This window comes from Podarcis melisellensis (genome assembly GCF_964234715.1).
Source record: "Podarcis melisellensis genome assembly, chromosome: 1".
In the NCBI taxonomy this organism is placed as follows: domain Eukaryota; kingdom Metazoa; phylum Chordata; class Lepidosauria; order Squamata; family Lacertidae; genus Podarcis; species Podarcis melisellensis.
Window position 1 is genome coordinate 78,679,496 of NC_138528.1, and position 23,072 is coordinate 78,702,567.

General features: G+C 44.7%; 1 protein-coding gene across 1 annotated transcript; it reads right to left on the reverse strand.

The window, feature by feature from the left end:
* LOC309380530 (eosinophil peroxidase-like) lies at nucleotides 1-20,947 on the reverse strand. Its single transcript, XM_081930591.1, has 18 exons — nucleotides 20,921-20,947; nucleotides 18,131-18,230; nucleotides 17,477-17,570; nucleotides 17,139-17,314; nucleotides 16,914-17,046; nucleotides 15,055-15,184; nucleotides 14,400-14,606; nucleotides 13,308-13,668; nucleotides 12,367-12,527; nucleotides 9,898-10,156; nucleotides 8,479-8,649; nucleotides 8,099-8,336; nucleotides 5,465-5,676; nucleotides 4,620-4,784; nucleotides 3,470-3,601; nucleotides 2,055-2,151; nucleotides 280-388; nucleotides 1-236 (listed from the first exon to the last, which is right to left on the reverse strand). Exons 2-17 carry the CDS (start codon nucleotides 18,198-18,200, stop codon nucleotides 295-297), a joined length of 2,700 nt encoding a protein of 899 aa, XP_081786717.1. The 5' UTR covers nucleotides 18,201-18,230; nucleotides 20,921-20,947; the 3' UTR covers nucleotides 1-236; nucleotides 280-294.
* Between the last annotated feature and the right edge of the window lie 2,125 nt (nucleotides 20,948-23,072).

A 23,072-nucleotide genomic window follows, 5' to 3' on the forward strand; every position in this document is an offset into this window, starting at 1 on the left:
TTGCCAGTATAGGCTTCTCCCTAGGGCCAGTCCGAGAGGGCTACCTGCCTCCCCCTCCTCCAATCACGCCACGGGCTGTGCCCAGAGCACCCAGCGAAGCCCCTAAGTTTGACCAATCTTCAGTGGTCAAATATTCTTTGCAACTCTCTAGAAAGATGGGGAGGAAGGGCATTCTCTAGAAATTATTAGGCAAGAATGATTTGAGAAATCTTTAAACTTGAAAATAATACTAATTCAGAGCCACAGTGGTTTGGGTTCCTGAGATGCAAGGCCTGGAAGAGAACTTGGGGAGAGCTAACTTGAGTCAGGATTCTGGCCTTCTTTGGAACAATCCTGGGGACAGCAACTATCTCTAGAAAGGGAGGCCTCCTCCTTGCTCCTGAAGCACCTAGGAAGCAAAGAGCAAAACAAATGGTCATGAGTGCTGAAGGGGCAGGGCAGGCTCTTCAAGGAGCATGGGGCTGGAGGCTAGAGAACCATGGCTAGAGAAGATGGAGGCCATCTTCAGTTCTTGAATCAGCTACACATTTGGAGCAGCTCAGTCTGCAGGAAGTTGTTGTGAAAGAAGAGATCTTTACCAAAGGAGGAAAGACACACTTGTGAGTCAGAGGTGCAGACTCTGTTGGAGTCCAGCTCCCATCATTCCAGGCTGCTGGCTAGGGATCTTGGGAGTTGGATCACAGCTTTCCTGCCCCTGCTGTAAGTGCTGGCATGGAGAGATAATAGATGTGGGTGTCACTAATACACACAGAGGCGAAGGCATAGGACAACACACTCTGGGCTGAAGGTGGTATAGGCTGTTGGGCTTGGCCCTTAATGTTTCAAAGGGGAAACTAAGAATCATAACAGTACGTTTCATAGTTGTGCTATTAAGGCAGGGCACTAGGTGTTGGATTTCCAACCCATAGCAGCCCCAACCAGCATAACTAATGGTCAGGGGTGGTGGGAGTTGCAGCTTGGCAATGTTTGGAGAGCCACAGGGGCCCCACCACCGACTTGGTGGGGGCAAACAAGCCTATAGCTGCAGTGCAACCCTGCATTTCAGAAGAGAACACTTGCAGTTAATCCAAAATGTACAGAACTAAAACATTTTGCAGTGGTAAAGCTCTTTGTAAATAGTAAAAAAAAACCCAAATAAACAGCAAATGTCAATAGGAGTCCCCACCTCCGGATAGCTGTAGTTGTATAGTGAACCACTCTGCATTTCACAATTTAAATGTCTGAAGAATGAGCTGTGATGTGTCTTAATACTTGTTTTTTCTGAGGTTCCATTCAAAGGATTTCCACACACAGCTGCTTTACTCCACTCTTTGCTCTTAGGAGCGAACATCTCCATATTAGGAGAAACATACAGGTGTTGTTCCACACAGAAGTCAGCCTATATCTCCATGTGTCTCTCCAGAAACATCTGAGGACACATGATGTGGATTATATTGTGCTCTGGTTCCCTACCTCTTTGCAGGAGACAGCCAATGAGATGCAGCAGGGATTTTTAAAACCCTCCTCTTTAAGTAAAAGTGACCAAAGTGTGTGTGGGGAGGAGAGATGTGGCAACCAGATGGCAACCAGACATATAGCTTTGTACCTCAGGTTGCACTATATAAACACACTTCTGTAACTAGGAATTTAGTTCCACTGACATGCATGGAGAAAAACAAGAATAATATTGGATGTAAGTACATGCAAGCTGCAGCAATATTCAATTACTTTCCCATCCTCTTCCCTGGCCTTCAAGAAGGATTCATCTAAACTAGGGAGAATGTACATCCCCAACACATGGAGAGGGGAAGCACAAACCCCTCGTGCTTTCCTGAAACAGCAGAAGAGGCCAGAGGTCCATTTGTGTCACTCGGAAAAGTTACGTGAGCAGAGAATTGAAAAGACAAGAAACCCAAAGGCCACAAGAAACCTTCACAGGGCCAACCAAAAATTACCAAGTTGGTCCTACTGAATCTATTACTTCACTTTGGCTTTTTTCCTCTAAGTGGGCCAATGCGACTACATACATTTTTTTAAAGGAAGAAAACATTTCCAGAGGTGTAATTCAGCCATACCTTCTATGCAGTGCCACAGCTACAGCGATGAGAGAAATAGCTCCGGCCACAATAGCTGCAGCTGCAGCCAATGAAGTAACAGTGACTCCTTGGCCCCCTAGGACAGAAAACAGCAGCGCTTTTAGGGCAGATCTCACGTGCCTTGCAAAACCTGTGGTGCCTTTGGAAAACTGTACGGTTCTGGTCACCTCGCCTCAAAAAGGATATTATAGAGTTGAAAGAGGTTCAGAAAAGGGCAACCAAAAGGACCAAGGGGATAGGGCGACTCCCCTTGTGAGGAAAGGTTGCAGCGTTTGGGACTTTTTAGTTTAGAGGAAAGAAGAAGAAGAGTTTGGATTTGATATCCCGCTTTATCTCTACCCGAAGGAGTCTCAAAGCAGCTAACATTCTCCTTTCCCTTCCTCCCCCACAACAAACACTCTGTGGGGTGAGTGGGGCTGAGAGACTTCAAAGAAGTGTGACCGGCCCAAGGTCACCCAGCAGCTGCATGTGGAGGAGCAGAGACGCGAACCCGGTTCCCCAGATTACGAGATTACCGCTCTTAACCACTACACCACACTGCGACATGACGGAAGTTTAAAGAATTATGCATGTCATGAAGAGAGTGGATAGAGAAAAGGTCTTCTCTCATAACACTAGATCTCATGGGCATCCAATTAGGCTGAAGGTTGGAAGATTTGAGAAATATAAAAGTACTTAAATCGTGCAGCACATAGTTAAACTACTCCCCACAGGAGGCAACGATAGTCACCAACCTAGATGGATTTAAAAGATTAGACAAATTCATGGAGGAGAGAGGGCTATTGGCGCCATGATGGCTCTGCTGGGCCTCCACAGTTGGAGGAAGAAATGCTTCTGAATGCCAGTTCTGGAAACCGCAGGAGAGGAGATGCTCTTGGGCTCAGGTCCTGCTTGTGGGTTTCCCAAAGGCACCTGGTTGGCCACTGTGAGAACAGGATGCTGCACTAGGTGGGACATTGGTCTGATCCAGCAGCCCCATCTAACCTTCTTAAAAGTGGGCAGAGCAACAAAGGTAAAAAAAACCCTGTTTCTGCACACACTAATGCATACCTTTCTATCCTTCAGACAAGCAAAAGGCATTATCAGCATTCAAGGGGAGACGTGTGGTGTGGGGAGAGTCTTGAGGGCTAGAAAGAGAAGCTGGGCCCCCCCCCCCAGGCCTACAGTTTACCACCCCTATGATGGAGGAAGACTCCAGGAATGACTCTTTTAGTTCCAAGTATAAGATTGCTCTGAGCAATCAAAGCCATGAGATAAGGGAGAAACGCAGCTGGAATAAGGATGCAGACATCTCCCAAACCCTTCCAATTGGCTTCTCCCAGTGAGGAAATGAGGTCAAGGGCTTTGCTAGACCTTCTGGCTTCCTCACAGCCTGATCCCTCGACCCAACCTACCAATGCAGGTGGTGCCATCCTGAGACAGAATCAAGGAGCCCTGACAGGCACATTTGAAGCTCCCAGGTATGTTCACGCAAATCTGCAGAGAGGGGCAGAGATTCTCTTGGCTGTGCTCACATTCATCAATGTCTAAAGTGACAAGAAGGGGGGGGCAAAGAGAAAGAAAGGAAATGCTTAGAGCAGTCCCTGCAGCATCAATGAAGAAAATGAAACTCACAGGAAGAAAATGTCCAAAGTTCCTGATTTCCTGACATAGGACTAGCATCTCTGGAGCCTCCTTATTTGAGCCTCTCATCAAAGATAGACTTCTGTACTTAATAATAATAATAATAATAATAATAATAATTTATTGTGTGGCTCCCAACAGAATATTAAAAATACGATAAAACATCAAACACTAAAAACTTCCCTAAACCGGGTTGCCTTCAGATGTCTAAAGTCAGATAGTTCTTTATTTCCTTGACATCTGATGGGAGGGCGTTCCACAGGGCGGGCGCCACTACTGAGAAAGCCCTCTGCCTGGTTCCCTGTAACCTCACTTCTCACAGTGAGGGAACTGCCTGAAGGCCCTTGGAACTGGACCTTAGTGTCTGGGCTGAACAATGGGGGTGGAGATGCTCCTTTTCACAGTTGCAGTGCTGGATCGACACACAAACTAAGTAAGCCACTGTTTAGGGCCTCAGATTACTAGGGGGCCTCTAAGCACACACAAAATACTAAAGTTCAAGTTTCACATAATTGGCTAATAATAATAGAACATTACACTTTTTTAAAGCATTGCTATAGGGCCTCTTAAATGCAACAAGGCATTGGGTCTCTTGACCTGGGCGTGAATAGCAGTGTGATCTGGAGGAATTGGACAGCAGTTTCCGTGACCACCACCACAACACACAAGCGTCAGAGGCGCAAGCCAAGCATGTATATGGCCAAGTCTTACAAGTATACAGACTTGACAAGAAATCTGCCTGCAATGAATGTCACACATCTAGGTGGGAAGGGGATAACAAAGCTGTAAATAAAAGTGGGAAAGGGGCATGAGGTAAAAAGTGGCAAGGAGTGAGGCTGAAGAGGGGTGGTGTCATTGTTTAAAAAAAAGAAAGCAGGACATACTTTATACATACAAGGCTCTTATTGTGGTCGGTCTTACCTCGGCAAACAGGCAACACAGTGCTCCACTCTCTGTCCTCAACATTGCAGGTTATAGAGGAAGGACCCTCCCGAATGTAGCCAGGCCAACACTCAAAGAACACCGAGGCTTTACACTGGACGTAGTGGGCTCCTTCAACCAGAGGGACCGGCCCACAAGGTGTATCTGTGGAGAGAGAAGAAGAACACAGCAGAAGGACTTCCTAGGAAATGCACCAGTTTGAAAGCTGCACTGCACTGGAACCAATTCCCAGATGCAGGCCTCTTAATGTTCCATGTTCCCCAAATGGGAATGAGTGAATATTGCAGGAGGGGAGAAGGGAAACAAAGAGAGAACTTTTTCTGGATAGGGCAGGGCAGTGTGCGCATAGTTGGTTGTGAACACACAGAATGCAACAGATAATGACTGCCTTTGTGTGAAATTAACAATTTTTCAAAACCCAGCTTTTCCAAGTTACTGTTTACACAGGGACAGGGACAAATGTCTGGGCTGTGGCAGATGTATTACGAATTTATTACTAGCTTTATTATAAAGGTACTAACTGTAATAAATGTATATTTATTATCAGCACTTTTTTCTGGGGGTACTCAAGTGTATGCAGTACTGGCACATATTTTTTTTTTGAAATGTTAAAAGTGTGGCACTTACTGTAACAACATGGTGAGTACCACCCTTCCATAAAAAAATTCCTACAGCAATTTACATAAAGGAAAGCATGCAATATACTGGTATATATAAAAGTTATACACCCTCCTCCCATCCCTGAGACTCCTGAAGGTGGCTGAGAACAGGCTTTCAAACCCTCTGTGAACTGTGTTCTGTGTTGTGGGCACTCCAGGTTCTACCTGCTGAATCTTCCCTCCATGCGGCCAGGTCCACTCTTGGAATCTGGGAGCTCTTGCAAGACACAAAGTCACTTGGGAAGTGACTGGTTGAGAAGACGTCTGCAGGGAGGTGGTGGAGGTGGGTGTTGTCGCAGAGGATCCGGAACAAAGTCACCTTTGCTAGCTCTTCCCTCTGGCGAGGGGTGAACACTCCTTCATTCTCCCACCAGAACCTGCAAAAGAAAAGAGGGAGAGAGGGGGAGCAAAAGCCTGTTCATGAATACCTTATCTGGCTGAATTCATTTATTTCCTGCAGTGCTTCCTGCTATTGAATGTAGCCAGAAGATAAGGAAATGTATAGGAAGGAATCTTTCCCTCACCCTGCACCCTGCCCCAAGTTTGAAATCGAGAAGTCAGTCATATGGATTGTGTAGATGGCGTTAATGCCTATTTGTGGAATGGTCTGCCAGGACCAGGCAGCAAACCAGTCCAGCAACAAACCCATTAACTCCAAGCATATATCCCACACCTCTCACAATCTCCAGCCTAGTTTTGTACTTCTCACAGAGGGGGCTAAAGAGCTGTGCTTCGGGCTTGGCTGTACCATTGAAGACTGCAAGGGTGTTCATACAGCTGAATAATCATCCCACTACACTTAGAAAACTAGGTGCCAGGAATAAGGAAAAGGTAGAAAAACACTGCTAATAACAAGGCCCATGAAAGTGATGATATTCCAGCTGAACTATTTAAAATTTTAAAAGATGATGCTGTTAAGGTGCTACACTCAATATGCCAGCAAGTTTGGAAAACTCAGCAGTGGCCAGAGGATTGGAGAAGATTAGTCTACATCCCAATCCCAAAGAAGGGCAGTGCCAAAGAATGCTCCAACTACCGCACAATTGCGCTCATTTCACACGCTAGCAAGGTTATGCTTAAAATCCTACAAGGCAGGCTTAAGCAGTATGTGGACTGAGAACTCCCAGAAGTGCAAGCTGGATTTCGAAGGGGCAGAGGAACCAGAGACCAAATTGCAAACATGCACTGGATTATGGAGAAAGCTAGAGGGTTCCAGAAAAATGTCTACTTCTGCTTCATTGACTACACAAAAGCATTTGACTGTGTCGACCACAACACACTAGGGCAAGTTCTTAAAGAAATGGGAGTGCCTGATCACCTCAACTGTCTCCTGAGAAGTCTCTATGTGGGACAAGAAGCTACAGTTAGAACTGGATATGGAACAACTGATTGGTTCAAAATTGGGAAAGGAGTACGACAAGGCTGTATATTGTCTCCCTGCTTATTTAACTTATATGCAGAATTCATCATGCGAAAGGCTGGACTGGATGAATCCCAAACTGGAATTAAGATTGCCGGAAGAAATATCAACAACCTCAGATATGCAGATGACACAACCTTGATGGCAGAAAGTGAGGTGGAATTAAAGAATCTTTTAATGAGGGTCAAAGAGGAGAGTGCAAAATATGGTCTGAAGCTCAACATCAAAAAAACTAAGATCATGGCCACTGGTCCCATCACCTCCTGGCAAATAGAAGGGGAAGAAATGGAGGTAGTGAGAGATTTTACTTTCTTGGGCTCCATGATCACTGCAGATGGTGACAGCAGTCACGAAATTAAAAGACGCCTGCTCCTTGGGAGAAAAGCAAGGCAAACCTAGACAGCATCTTAAAAAGCAGAGACATCGCCTTGCCAACAAAGGCCCATATAGTTAAAACTATGGTTTTCCCAGTAAAGAAGGCTGATCACTGAAGAATTGATGCTTTTGAATTATGGTGCTGGAGGAGACTCTTGAGAGTCCCATGGACTGCAAGAAGATCAAACCTATCCATTCTTAAGGAAATCAGCCCTGAGTGCTCACTGGAAGGACAGATCGTGAAGCTAAGGCTCCAATACTTTGGCCACCTCATGAAAAGAGAAGACTCCCTGGAAAAGACCCTGATGTTGGGAAAGATGGAGAGCACAAGGAGAAGGGGACGACAGAGGACAAGATGGCTGGACAGTGTTCTCGAAGCTACCAGCATGAGTTTGACCAAACTGCGGGAGGTAATGGAAGACAGGAGTGCCTGGTGTGCTCTGGTCCATGGGGTCACGAAGAGTCGGACACGACTAAACAACTAAACAACAAAGAACCCTTCATCCTTCTGCAGATTTTAAATTGTAAGCTCATTGAGGGTAAGGATCTATTTATTTTCTGTTTATGTAGGCTGAACTTTAACCCTGTACTACCTGCTGTGGTCCTGATATGGTTGGCTACCGCCCTCCCCGTGCTTGTTAATTTGCACTGAACATGTGGGGTGGGGGTGCATTATTCAGTGATTGCATCTTTCGTTTTCATTTGCTAGGAATAACTGAATCAGTCTGTTTCTGATCCATGTCACTTCCACATGTGTTCACCCAAAAATCCTTTCTATTCCATTTCCTCATTATTCTGTGGCTTTTTGTAAACGAAAGCCCACTCCAAATTTGCAGTTAAAAACACACTTGAGCATGCATTTCTAACTTATTTTGACTCTTATAGATGACAGTGGTGTCAAAACAACTGAGAAGTGTCACAGTAAGCAGATAACAAAGTTCTGACCTGCACATTAGTTTCTATCTTGGAATTTGCAAAGACTACATTCCTCAAAGATTCCCTACCTGTCACCATCTCGCAGGGCCTGGAACTGCCTTCCCAGCAAGCAGGCAAGCAGTTCCCCCACTCGGGCACTAGGCAGGAGAGGTTCTGCAATGGCCCCAATCCAGACATCAATGTTCTCAGGCATCCCATACAGCTTGAGTAGTTTGTGAGCCAGGTAGCTGCTGTTGAGGATATGCTGCAAGTCAGAGAAAGTGTGGGCCTCTGGGAGACCGCAGAACCTCCTCCAGGAGTTGTAACCTGCAGGGAACACCAGAAAATGGCATTTGAAGAGAACATCAAGTGTTAGTTCTAGAGGGAGGTGCCCTCTGCTTCTGATAACCTCTCTCTCTCTTTTTTCCTCTCTCTCTCCTGCCTCTACCCCTGCAGCAGTGTTACACACCTGGCAGTCCATGGTCCCGGCCTCTTTGCAGGTTCAGAGCTGCCAGGTCAAGGGACAGGGCCTTCTTGGGATGAAACAGCTTCTCTGTCAGCTCCTCTGGCATCATCTGAGTGGCTGTCTGGAGCTTTGCAAGGGTGAAGATCTCTCCACGTAGGATAGGATCGATCCCTCCTAAAGTTTGTGACAGAACTTCAAAGCCAGCGAAAACAAACCAGCATTCAGTCTTTATGGCAAAGCTCTAGGGCAACTTCTCACACAATCTTTGGCATTCTGAAGCAGATGATTCAGTAGACATCACTGTTATTAATAATCCATGTGCACAGCCTTCTCAGCACCAGACACAATATGCAGGTGTTTTGTGGGCAAGGCATTCATGATGATCAGCTTAGCAGGGTCCCTTTTCATGTGTTACACCCTGAAGCTGTGTTACATTTGCCCCAGTTTCTAGGACAAGCAATGGCGATATGGGGTGGTGCCACAGGATGGCGGAAAGATGGCCTCCTCCCACAAGGCCCAGGGAGACACAGAAACAAGCTGCACTCTACTGACACGGCAAAGCACCCTGCGGCTGACTATATTCACATAACTCGGAAGTGGAATGGCTATAAGCAGAAACCCTGGGGATTTTTAAGCCTAACAGAAATGGCGCACATTTCCTTCCAGCATCTCTGAATGTTGTAACCCTGCAAACAATTCTGTCTCGCTGCTCTCCACAGGACCATTCCTGGCCATATGTAAAGGATGCCACTCAGTCTCACATTCCCTCAAATTCCTCAACAACAGCAGAGGCTTAAAAAGAAAAAGAAAAAGTACAGACACTTTATTTAAATAACATATTGTTTCAGGCTGTTTTTAGAATGAATAAAGGTGGTAACCCTATGACAGCCCTGTCACTCCCTTACAAGATTCCTGTCACCAGGAGGATCTCAAGGCCCCCAAACACATTGTGACAGGCTTCCCTAGGCCTGTTTTATCGCATACATTCAATGAAGTCTGCTATAGGCTCAAGCCACAATAAAAATATTAAGGTCCTACTGCAGGAACTTCTAGTTGATTTTGCTGCAACTGATTAATAAGGCAGCCACACTTCTGGAATTCAGACACTCAAAAACATGATTTACTCAGCACAATCTGAGTACAATAGTTCTTAGATGAGGAATGGGGAACCATTGGTCCTCCAGATGTTGCTGGACTTAACCTCCCACCATCCCTGACCACTGGCCATGCTGGCTGTGGCTGATGAGAGTTGGGAAAACATCTGGAGGGCCACAGGTTTCCCACCTTTGCCCTAAACATTGCTGGTCTCTGGGGCAGATCTGGGTTCAGTGGGACTAACACTGTGTAACTTGATAAATGACGTCACCAAAAACAACATGCCCTTTCCACCCGCTCCCAACTCATGTGTTGCCAGTTCTGTACCTTCCTCGATGATCCTCCATGGGGAGAAGAATGACTGATGAAGAGATATGCTGGGGTGACTGGGATTCTCCTCAAAGTTTTCATCCAGACGGGAGAGGAAAGGATTGATGGTGACGTGGGCAAAGCGAAATGCAGCTGTGGCAAAGACATTGGAGATACGGGGGTCAACAGACTCGTCGTAACCAGAGTATGGAGGAAGGTAGGCCTCAGTGGCTTCTGGGCCAAGGATCTTTGGGACATAATCCCTCCAGTTTATAATCTACATCAAGTGAACAAACATAAAAAGGAGAAATATACTTGAGTTCAATGGGCTTGATTGAGCATCTAGTGAAACCAATGGATGCTATTTCTATCTGCTTTGTACCAGGTTAAGTCCAGTAGATATGAACACTGAAAAACAAGGTGAGAGCACACCACATGGAGAAGGTAAGAGGAAAAGAGCCTTGCTCTTCCATTAGAGATGGCCATTTATGAACGGCTAATTTACTATAGCATATATGTAACCACATGGTAACTGGCTGGCTGCATTATCCTGCCAAGTGGTAAAGAGAATTTTACCACACAACAAGAGCATTCTGAGGTAAAATGGTTGGTGTGTCTCCATTTTGAGTCCCTTCCTGAGCAGTGCCACTGCTACTCACTGGATGGATGGTTGCCAGAGGAGGAATCTCAGTCAAGCGGGGAACCATGGAGATGTGCAACAGGAGCAACAAACGAAAAGCATTATTTCATTTGTGCTCAGGCTAAAGTGGAGAGAAGCAGTCAAAATGGCAGCTCATTCACAGTATTGTACCATGGAAGATACAGATTTGTTGGGAAGAAATTGCTCGTTGGGCCTCAACCACTGCAGTGCAATAGATAAAAGTGCTGGGATGCATGCAAGAGGCTCGGCCATGAAGCTCACTGGTGGCTAATCCCCAGGCAATAGCTTTCATGTTCATCTATCTCACAGGTTGGCTGTAAGGATAAACATGCTAAAATAACATTCCCTTTCCTCTGAGACTGCAAAAAACATTCTGTGAGTTCTGTTTCCTAAACAATTGGAATGTCTCTGAGTATTCTGTGCCACCACACTGGGTCAGCCAAACTGGTGTCAGGTGCTTCATTGCCTATTAGGATAGCATAATATGGATGACCTTTTAAAAATGAATTTGTAAAAAACCATCTGGATTTATGAGAACAAAATTTCCAATTATGTCAGCGTTTCTTCTCAGGGACTTTCATATCTGGTGAAACTGAACCACGCCTCAGAGAAAACACTTGAATGGGATCCCCCCCCCCCCCCGCCTTTCCATCCCTTGCATCAAGCAACTGCAGATGCTCTAGAAGGGAGCTTGACTCCCAGGAGGGAGATCAGTGTTCTGCAAGTTAAAGAGTTTTTCTATTTCACTGCCAGCTGCACTTTGACCCTGGTGTTAGTTTTGCGGTTCTTGCATTTCTTCACAAGAGCCTGGTAAGATTAGAGCGCCTCTTGTGCAAACATATCCGCCTGCATTAACATGGCTTGTTGAGTGTTTTCAGAATTATCGGCTCTTATCTGACATAAGAGCAGGTTCCGCAAAGCAAGCAAGGTGGAGCAGCGTGTGAGTGATTGGCAATAGCAGCGTATTCAGAGCCAAACTGACACAGAATGCAAAGCTGCTGTAGAAAACACCAGCTGCAAACATACATGCATGTTTAGATCCCCTCCATCTTCCCCATAATATCTAGTAAAATTTAGTCATGTCCTGACATCACAGCAACTGTGGTGCATTACATTGTAGAACCATAGAGTTGGAGGGAGGGGGCCTCATTATAGCCCAGCCCTCCTAGTCCCCAAACACGACTGCCATTTTCCACAGCAGATCTACGCATACTTTTCAGGTAGTTCGAAGGATTTTGTTCCAAGTAAACAAATAGGAGCATAGCCTAAAATCCATTGAACTCAGTGGGAACTGATCACTGATTCAGCATACACATTGAAAATCAATCCTCTTGCATTTACTTACCGATCATTTATCTGCATGCATAAAAATTGTAATTTTGGATAGAAACTGGGACATTATTATTTTAAAAAATCAAGTGCACATGCTAGCCTGTGTTGCAAAACACAGATACAAAATTGTTATGCTGTGTGATTTTATGACTGTTTACCCAGAAACATTCTACTTGGCAAATGTGCTTAGGATGACTGTGGACCACTTGTGATGCCATAGAAGCTGTTGGCAGCTGAATGGATATAAATGAGGACCAAGGGAAAGGCCCTATCAACCAGCAAATCTTTTCTGTGAACCGCCCTGAGACCTTTGGGTATAGGGCGGTATATAAATTCAATTAATAATAATAATGATAATAATAATAATACATACATACATACATACATGCATACATACATACAATCTGGATGTTATGTATAATCTGCCCCTCGATGGGAACTGTATCCAGCCCTCTGTTGAAGGAACTAAGCAACGACATGCCTGAGGCCCTCACCTGGAGGTAGGCCCCAATGACTTTGCGAGTCTCCTGATACAGAATTTCCCCACTCCACTGGGGGTTGAGCTGGTGGAGGGTGGTAGCGATCCTGTTGCTCTCCCTCAGGAACACTGTGTGCAGGACTTGAATGCCTAAATGTTCATTGGACCGCGAGTCTCCTGGCAAGGAAGAGACCAATGCACACAGTAAATGAGATAGAAGTTACACAGCCTTTGGCAGGCTTTAAGCAGCCTGCAAAAAGGAGAAAAAAAGAGATGTTACATACATATTTTGAGTGGCGGTAGCCCTGTTTTAGTATTTTCACCATTCACTTCCATCAGTGGAGGTCCCACTGATGGAATTTTGGCTCCAGATGTTTTCCCCTGATACCTCAAGGTAGAAGCCACCCATCTCCCCAGTCCCTTTTCACCTTGTTCCCAGCATCCAACAGGACTGGCATCCCTCTGAAAACTCACCCACAAAGCTCCCATATATGGATCAAGTACACAAGTCAGTTATGGAGGAGGAGAACCCTACAGCCTATAGGTGGTGCTATTGGACTTGTTAAACCACAAATCAGACAAAGCAGATCCCATTAATCCTGAAAGGCTGTGCACACATTCAGGGGACTCCTGTACAAAGCTAGGAGACCCACTGCAAAGGAGAACAGGGCTCTAATTACTTTAACAGTTGCACAGAAGAGGGCATTTTGGCATCTTGTCTTGCAGGGCTGAGAAGGCTGCCCGTGATAAAAAATCACCTCCGTTAAAGAAACGAAAGTCCTCTCTTCCTTTTCATCTGGCCACACTGTTCAGCAGAGATGGGAGCCTGTGCCATGAGTCCCCAGTCAGCATGGCCAACAGACAAATATGCTAGGAGTTGGAGTCTGCCCATGCCTGCAGGGCCACAGGTCCCCCATCCCAGCTGTATTCTCAAATACAGAGAAGCCTTCCTCTTACCTGCCACAAAGCAGGGCACGTCAGACGCATTGGCAAGGCAGGAGTCCCGCGTCAAGGCACAAGGGTTTGGGGATTTCTTCTCAGCAAAGGGCAGGAGCAGAAGGCCACCGTCGGAGAACTCCTGGTTGACGGCCAGAAGCCCCAGTGCCTGGGTGAAGTTGCGGAGCTTCCTGGCCAGCGAAGCCGTGCTGCCATAGATCATGCTGCCGTCCACAAAGGAGGTGAGGCTGTTCAGCTGCTCCCGGGGCTGCAGCTGCCCCTGAAGGAAGCCGGATTGTCCACTGCCACAAGCTGGCGAAGAGCGGATGAAAGGCATGCACTTTGTTGTCCCCCCTCCCAGACGGAGGTCACCAGCAGGGATCTGGCACAGGAGAAGCAGAGTGGTCAAGAAGCCCTGGGTCTGATTGACAGGCGGCCAGGAAGAATGGAGAGCTCACATTCTTTATCGAGTTTCCACAGCTTCTCACACAGAACCAGAGTCTAAAGACAGAGGTGGTTCTCCCCATGCCACACTGTGCCCCGAGACAGGGACATAGCTACAGAGTGACCCAGGGGAATCTGAGCCCTCAAAATCTACTTCCCCTTCCCAGCCTTTAAAAGCTATTCCTTCATTATTTATTTCCTAAACTTTGCCTTCTTGCTGAAAGACAGAAAGCTGAAATTGGGATCTCTGCATATGTATTAGCATATATAAATGATCTTAACTAGTGTGCACACTGAGCTTTTTTTAAAAAGGACCTAGCAATGGATGGATGAATTTCAAAATGGTAGGCCTCGGTTTTTTTGCTTTCATGCTCAACGTGGCTGTAAAGTCACCTCATGGAATGAATTACATTGTACAGATTTCACGTCTGGTTTTTGTATTTTAAAAAGCTCTATAAGCAAGCCCTGTGGACCTGTCTGGATATGACAGTGGGGGAAAGTATTTGTGAATCCATGTACTTCTGAAACACTCTCATGGGAGTTGTGACATATATAAACCAGCTCTACTTCACATTTTGGTAAAAGGTAAAGGTGACGGTCCTTACTATTAGGAGGACTAAGGTGAGTTTTCTTCTTCCTAAGTTTTTTGTTGTTCATCGCTGTCTTTACCTGGATGGGGAAGCACGGATTCCGGTTGATGCAACCATGGGAGCAGTCTGCTCCGTCCGTGAAAGAAACGGTGCTGGCACTCTGGGGGGTGAGATCCATGTCGTGATCAATCCACTGGCCCCACTCCACCAGCATGTGGGTGTAGGAGCTGTCTAGGGAGATGTTCTCATTCCGTGTATGCAGGATTTCATGGGACACCTGGCGCACCTGGGAGAACAATTCATTTCAAATATGAACACTGTTGGTGTTTGTGAATAACGCAGTATATTTTTCTACTTTCTGTGGAAACGCAGTCCAAACTAGTCATGCTTTTCGTGGAAATTCTAAAAAGTTACACTTCGAGTGCGTATTTTTTGACAGTATTACGAGACATGGAATTTGCAATTGCCGTGGAGTGTCTAACTTGTCCATGGGAAACTATGAAAATGTCATGTGCTCCTCACCCTTTCATGCCTTCACAGATACACCTTCCAACATTTCTGTGTAAAGACCCAGTAATGTTGGCATGTCATGCAAACCAAAGGGTGCTTTTTTTAACATCTTAACATTTATTTCAAAGCTAAGAAGGAAAGCTTTGGAGTTGTCTTATAAACCCTGTGTGAACTCTGCCATCTCCATTCATAAGAGATTCCAAGTCTTGCCTGCAGCCGCATACCAAAGGCAATGAGAAGCCGTTATAGGTCTTGGATTGATTCCATCCTTTGGGTGCAGAGAAGCCATCCTCATAGTCTGCGGGCAACCAGCGGGCGTAGGCTGTGTTTGCTGCTCCCCAAAGTGGGTTCTTCCTGCAAGGGAGAATGAAATCTCATAAACTGCAGAAAATGGGCAGGTGGCATTGGGCTCACAGAAGTAGAAGGTGGAGAGGAGAAACGGCTCCTGAATTATACTACTTGAGAGTGCAGATGAGGAAATGAGGGGACTGTATGGTCTTCCATATCCAAGATACTAGCTCATTGAAAGCAATAGATGTTAGAGAGAAAAAGATGTCAGCCTTTCCCTGGGTGTGCCCATTCTGTATCTGCAAGTTTTTGTTTCAGTGGGAAAACTTCAACCAAGATATCCCCTACTCACCAGAGGATTTACCAAGTGGAAACATTTTACTACCTCATCTGTGCAAACTAAAGAAGCACGGGGGACGCTTTATTTGATACAGAGGATTTCCTAAATAACAGCAAACAGGCAGCTTTCTGTGGTGTATTGATTTGTAGCCTAGGATACCCATGGGGGTGGTCTTGGGTGTGTGTTGGGCAGAGGTTTGTGAGCAGATAATTTTTGTGTGGTTTTAAAACTTTGTTTATTATTAAAACAACAACATTCAGTATAGGTTTAGCACTGTATATAACCTTTATTTCAATATACTGCTATTTAGTTTTATGGAGGTATGATTGATGTTTATGTTATGTTATGATGTTTATGGGGGTATGATTCCTCACGAGTACGTGACTAAATATATATAAAAGATTGCTAGCCATGTTCAAAATAAAGATGAAATTTTATGGAGGGTTGAAATGGTTAAAGGACAACTTTAAAAGGAAGGGCTGGGCTGAGGTTGAGTAGTTAAATAAAGATGGTAAAATATACAGATATCGTTTGCTTCCATTTGGCAAAGGGACAATTCCCCACAGTTGGTGTTTTAAATTGTTATGAAACAAAAATAGATATGTTAAGGGTTCTGCTGGCGATATAATTGCTTTCTCTGCCTTTCCCCATTCTTCCTCCTCTACCTTTCTTGATTGTTTTATAGCATATGGCAGTATTTAGCTGATTCCAACCTGGCCACCAGTTGCTCAGTTTGCTCTATGTATGCTAGATGTGGGGCCTATGGATCAAAAACAAAATGATTCCTTTGGAGGTCTTCTGTGGATTTTGTGTTCAACTGCTGTATCCCATGTCTTACAGCAGTATTCGCACAGGGTTGTTTAACTTCCCAGCAAACGTCATGCAAGCACGTCAGAATGAAAAAAAGTTTTCTGGAATCGCTCTCTCTGTTTTTGCATACAAACAGGAATTACAAAAAATAAAAATCAGGAATCCCCAGTATTCTGTTTTCAAAAGAAAAGGTGACTCTGTAAAAATGCCCTGGGGGAACATCCTACTATCAGCAGAAAGTGGGGAGTGTAAAATCATCTCTATGATTTTCCCTACTACCTGCAAGACCTGTTGCAAAAAGGCGCAGCTAAATATAGCTGACTTTCTTCACAGTTTATGTTATTTATAAAAAAAATTATAGACTGCCCTGTCATATAAATCATCAGCAACAAAATACAGCAACATTTACAAGTACAATAAAACATAAAATGTCATAAAAACAACACAAAAGGGTCATAAAAAAGACAGGCTTGTCCTGAAAAAAATGAAGCAATTGAAGAGGCCTCCTGGCTTAAAAAGGTCTTCAGGAGTTACTTGAAATTAGTAGCGGGTCAAAGGGTATTTTGAAAAGTGCAATTTTGCATTTAATAATATGGCCAGTGCTTTTGCAGGTTGCAGGCCTAAGGGCTGGGCCAGCAGAATTACCTGTTGTTGCACGTCCCATCTATGGATCTGTACTTTTCAGTCAAACAGTTGTCTGAGCACTTGATGGGCCGCAGCTGAGCAGCACAGCCAGTTACTTCTGCCAAGGTGGAGAGATCATGGCCGCTTAAGACTCCTTGCAGAAGAAAAGGGAGAAAGAAGATTCTCAAGAAGGTCAGGAGGTGAAGACTGGTCCTTCGCGGCCTGGGTGGTGGTTGCAAGACACACCTGACATGTTGGCATAACGCTTCTCCCGCGTGTACACAAGCTGCCGAATGAGCTCCACTGTTGTGTCCATCAGCTCAGCCGCATGAACCGCCGCGTTGGTCTCTGCCTCGGGGTGCTTGAACAAGCTCAGCAGGTCGCTGGCACTGAGGGATCCCTTGGTCAGCACTGCTTTCCCTCTAGGATTTCACAGAATGAGGCATGGCTGAACAAAGAAGACCAGAAACCCCCACAAGGCCTGGGGTGTAGGCACAGCTGGGGGGAGGCGGGAGGAGCAGAGAGCATGACAAGTAGGGAAAGAAAGATGCTCTCTGCCACCTGCGTCACCTGGAAATTCATACCTGCTTCTAGAGCGATGATACGCCATGGAGACCAGCTGCTTTCCCCGTGCCAGGGCCTCTCTCACCAATGGCCTTTCAAGTTTTCTGTCGTTTTCTGAGTGAGGCAAAATAGTAGCCCCAGAATGAAAAGAAATACAAGGGTCCACATTGGTTTCCATGGCTGAGTACAAACCTATTTGTTTCTAGGCCCAAATCAAGGTGCTTATGATTACGTTTTAAGTCCTTAATGGCCAAGGGGTCAGGATACCTGAAGAGCTGCTTTCTTCCTTATGTCTCTGCCCTGCTTAGGAGATAATCTCATGAGCCTCTGCTTTGTATCCCAAACTGAAGTGCAACTGGTGAGTTTGCAGACTGCTTCTTCTCTCACCATTTTCAGATGACTACTGGAAATAACTTTATTATTCCACTGAGCTTTTAACAATTACTTGAGCCTCTCAATCCCAATGGATTTTAACCATCTCCATTTGACCTTTTGTTTACATCTGAGCTCTGGGAGCGTTTGACTGGTGCCCATTCCTGATTTCTGCTTTTTAGGACTGGTCTTAAAAAATGGAAAGGATTTTATTTGCCAGTTTTGTAATTTTGCTTCTGACGGCTTTACAGTAAACTGAAAACTATAACCGATTAGAGCTGAAAGTGCACAGTATAGGTTACCTGCATGGGCCAGATTGGCATGAGTGCTGAATAGGGATATGACCACAATTGGCACAAGTCCAGGTAGCATCACTTGGGTTGGAAAAGCTGCCACAGAGTGCTGAGGATTGAACACATACACGGATTAATAATTGCTACAGTGCTGTGAATAAATTATCAGCAATCCCCTTTCAGATAAAATTGGTGTTTATGTAGATGATTTAAAACTTAAACATTATGCATAGATGGAAATAAGTAAGTAAAAATCAATATATGTCATCAATAGATCCACATGGAGGTATATGCCCTCCAGTGTGCTCTCATTGCTGTGTACAAAAAACATGAGCCACAATCCATACATGTTTACCCTACTGTTTCTTATGAAATATTTCATTTCGGTGCATTTCTGTCCCAAACTAGCTTCAATCTGAACTGCAAAAAATAGTTTTAAGCCAGTAATGCGCTTACACAGTGTAAGGACAGAAACTGATCTCTGCAATCAGTAGGCTTTCTGCCTAAGAGCACTCTGGGAAAAAGTTTGTTAGCAGCTGGCAAGTGATATGCCTTATCCTCAGCAGGGGATCAGAGAAAAAATGAGCAGCCTGACTCTCCTTCTGCCTCCCAGCTCTACCCTCCAGAGAGGAAGAAGGGATCCGATTAGAGAAAGGAAATATGGTGAGATCCCTGCCTGCTGCTTTAAAAGTATGGTTGTGTACGCAGCCTGCCTGAACTGCTTGCGCCCCTGCTTTTCTCTCCCTGTAACCTTTCCATATCCATTTGTGGTCCTGGTTTCACTCCCTGTAACAGTTTTCTTATCTGTTCTCTCCTGTGTAATTTGCTAGGTCAGATTGCGTTAAGGAGAGTGGATTCAGAGATCCGCACACATCACTCTTTGAAGTGCAAGGCCATCTGATTTTGATGGAATAGATTTCATTGCATCACCCTTACGAAGTTGCCCAAATATCCAGCCCTTTATCAGTGACGTTCCCTGTCATCACCTGTTTTCAGTTGAAAAAGAAGAGATTAGCAGGTGAGCTGAGGAAGCGAAATCAGCTGTTGGGGCAAAGGCAACAGGAGGGCTATGTGTCCATTAGCCACTATCAGAAAGTGTTCCTATTTGCTTGAGAGATATGATAATCTTTATGTAATGTTCATCGCAGACGGGTTTTCCAAAGAACAGTCAGTCAACCTATTTATTCTCCTCGAAGCCTGATTTATTAGTGGGAATTAAGGTTGCCAAGTGACCCAACAACAACAACAAAAACCAGTTAGGTCTCCTGCTCTTGTGCCTTTATAGAGGAATGTCAGCTCCAGAAATCAGCAGCTGAACACAGCACAGAGAAGCATTATTCACCCGCCAGTGTGTGCAGATCAAAGCACTGTTGAAAGCACAGGAGCAGTTTGAAAAGTTAGCAGCACTAGTAGGAATAATTAATTAGGCACATATGGAAATTAGGGTACTGCATTTTATTTTATTTTATATTTTTAATGACCTTGTCTTGAAACTTGCAATTTAATAAGCAGCACCCAAGGAATGTTATACCTTCCATACAGGCGGGATACAGATTGCACACACAGAAGCTATGCATGAGCTAAGAAAAGAAAGGGAATAATATATTTTTTTAAAGCGCACCCACAATTCCAGCAGGAGAAATACCAGGATACAGAGAAAGCAGGAACAGAAGGCAGAATGAGAAACTTTAGCTAAATAAAGACTGAGATAGTGCACAGATAATGAGGTGTCCAAGTGATGTCACATCCACCCCACACTTTTAAAGCACATAGCTTAGCTGCAATTCCCAGCATCCTTTAACAAACTACAGTTCCCAGGATTCCTTTGGGGAGAAGCCATGCGTATTCAATGTAACAAAGAGGACAGGGCTCTTGCACCCTCCCCACTTGTGCAGCAGAAGGCATTTCAGCATGGCAAGCTACACCTGCTACTATTCCCGCTTCTGCACAACTATTAAAGTCGTCCTCGCTCTGGCCACTTTACTTTTGGTGACCTTACCCAAAGGAAACAAACAGCAGACATACAGGAAGGCTGTGAGAGGCTGAAAGATCAGGGGCAGAAAAATACAAATGAATGTCCTCAACCAAGAAGCAATATAATCTATACCAAAAGAACAAATAAAAGGACCATGAAGTGAGTAATCTGGGCTGGATTGGTATTATATGCAATGCTGACAAAATACAGATCAGGCTGGTGGGGATACAACAAAATGCAGCCTTTAAAGAACTGCACAGGCAGAAATTCAAAAGGTACAGCTTTCCCCAACACACAGAGCAGATCCACCCAATTATTTCCACCTCTGCCCCTGTCCAGCTGGCCCATGTGTGGAGAGGTGTACACCAGTGTGTGTACAATTTTGTGGCACACAGTGATCATAACTTCTGCACAGAAGCAGACCCAGGGGCGCCTCAACATGCATTGACATCTGTATCTTCCGTTTTTGCAGCGCACGGACTGCCCACACTTAGGAGCCTATGTGAGCTGAAATGTACACATGTGCAGCTTTCTTTGCAGAAGTCCCTTTGCAAACTGTACCCTGCAAAAATTGAGAGTACAAATGGTTGGTTGAGAGTGTTTAGTCCCTTGAGGTAAGGATCAATGCACAGAGGTCAGAGATGAAGCCAGCAGATCCCACCCCAATTTCCCCTCCAAGCATAAATATTTAGATTATTAGCACACACTATTGCGTCCATGGAAAGGAGGCATAATTTCTGCACATAACAAATGTGGGTGCTCTCACCCTATAGTTAGTCAGGCTTCTGGGGGGGGGGGCACCTCAATGAAGCCCCTGGACTTACCACTGCTTGGTGTCCTAGCGTCCAAATGTCCCCCAAAGCCCCCCAAAGGCCTTGCAAGGTTTGAGTCTTTTCCCCAGCCGCCTTCCTTTTATTTGCTGGCTTCTAAGGAGGCATTTCCAGAATGTTATTATCACCTTGCCAGAACAAAGCCCTTTCAAGGTAACTTCAAAGAAACCTAATTAGTTTTACAGAGCATGAGGATATTTTATCTTCTTGATATGGTCTCTTCTCTCTCTCTCTCTCTCTCTCTCTCTCTCTCTCTCTCTCTCTCTCTCTCTCAAACAAAGATAATCTCTTTGGATATAGGATAAAACAATTCAAGTTAAAACAGGAGGTCCAGAAAACAGCTTCATATTTGGGAAATGTCGAACACTTTTTAACACAGTTGCAGTGATCAAATGGAAGAGGACCTCTGTGCATCCAATGCTATTTTTGCAGTGCCCTTAGTCAGCCAGCAGGGGGAGCTTTAGCCAACACAAAGGCAAACAATTACAGTACAGTGGTACCTCGGGTTAAGAATTTAATTCGTTCTGGAGGTCCGTTCTTAACCTGAAACTGTTCTTTTTTATATATATATAAAATATTTATTAAAGTTTTTGGAAATACAACAAGAAAAACACACACGAAAAGATGAAATACAAAGAAGAAGAAGAAGAAAGGAAAAATCAAAAAGAACATAAAACAGAGAATTGAAATCCATTAAGCAAAAAAGAAAAATCCATAAAAAAATACAACAAATCTTCCCATTACTGATCTTTCATTGACTTATTTCCCTGACCTCCTCACACCTCCCTTTTTTGTATTCTAAGTCATTATCCATTTCAGCAAATCCTTTCCCGCTTTTCAAATTTTTGTCCTGTAAATTTATCTTAAAATTAATATAACTTTACTTTCTCTCCTTTCACCAATTAACAATCTATTTTTCCTAAATCTTTGTAACATTTCTGCTAAAATCACATAAATTCATTCCAACATCATTGTAACATTCATTAATAATGCAATGTTTCTGTAAATAGTCTTTAAATTTTTTCCAATCTTCCTCCACCAACTCTTCTCCCTGGTCTCGAATTAACCTGAAACTGTTCTTAACCCGAGGTACCACTTTAGCTAATGGGCTCTCGCGCTGCCGCCGTGCGATTTCTGTTCTCATCCTGAAGCCAAGTTCTTAACCCGAGGTACTATTTCTGGGTTAGCGAAGCCTGTAACCTGAAGCGTCTGTAACCTGAGGTACCACTGTATTGTTTCCTAAATACATTAGGTCTCATCCTTAAGTAATGAATGACAACAGAGGATTGCACACACTCAGGTTCTGCTTCCAAATTTCCCATAGGCATCCAGATGGCCATTGTGAGAACAGGATGCTGGCTTTTGGTCTTATCCAGGAGAGCTTTTTAATGTTCTTATATAGCTTAGTGCCTCCAGCGTAACTCCCCCCAGCTGCCCAGGCCATACAGTGACACCCCAGAGGGCTCCAAAGTTGGCACTAGGCAGTTCTTGCACTTAATAATGCTAAGCAGAAATTGGTTTTTATGCTACAAGAATCTGAGGTGCAGCCTGGCTAGGAGTGGAGATCAGAAATATGCCAACTGGGGTTCTGGAAAATTCAGAAACGGGAATAACGTTTGCAACACAGTGCTCAGTTCGAGAAGATACCTCAGAGGAAAGCCTCGAAGCCAAAAGATTGGGTGATTATTTACAAGTGTGGACAGCTCCGTGAGCATGTTTGAAAGATAATGCAAGCCCAAAATATGTGGACTGGATCCAGATTAAAGGGTAAAGGCCCATTAGCACATCTTTCTCAAGCAGGAAGCCAAACATGGGTATTATGCTCAGATGAATTGCTCCACTCTTTCCCCAAACCAATTTTTTTTCCTTGCAAAAGTATTCAGCAGGCATCCTCATCGGCTCCAGTTCCTGATGCTGCAGTGATATTAGTGGGCAGGGCGGTTTTGCAGACAGCCTTAGCTCAAGGCAAGGCACCGGGGGCTAGTGTGGGAGCTAAAATGGTCTCATGCAAAAGAAGGCATCGTTCCTGTCCCCTACAGCCTCTAATATCAGAGCAGAGGGCTCTTGGTAGCTCCACTATCCTTAGACTTTTTTGTGGGGTAAAGGTACCCCTGCCCATACGGGCCAGTCGTGTCCGACTCTGGGG

Bases quoted from the DNA above. Each gene is read 5' to 3' on its own strand.
- LOC309380530 (XM_081930591.1), bottom strand. From the start codon at position 18,200: ATGCTACCTGGACTTGTGCCAATTGTGGTCATATCCCTATTCAGCACT. The intron at 13,669-14,399 runs GTAAAGACAGCG...CTCCTGTGCCAG, and splicing joins ATCCGTGCTTCCCCATCCAG to ATCCCTGCTGGTGACCTCCG. The intron at 8,650-9,897 runs GTACAGAACTGG...CACAAACTTTAG, and splicing joins ATGGAGGATCATCGAGGAAG to GAGGGATCGATCCTATCCTA.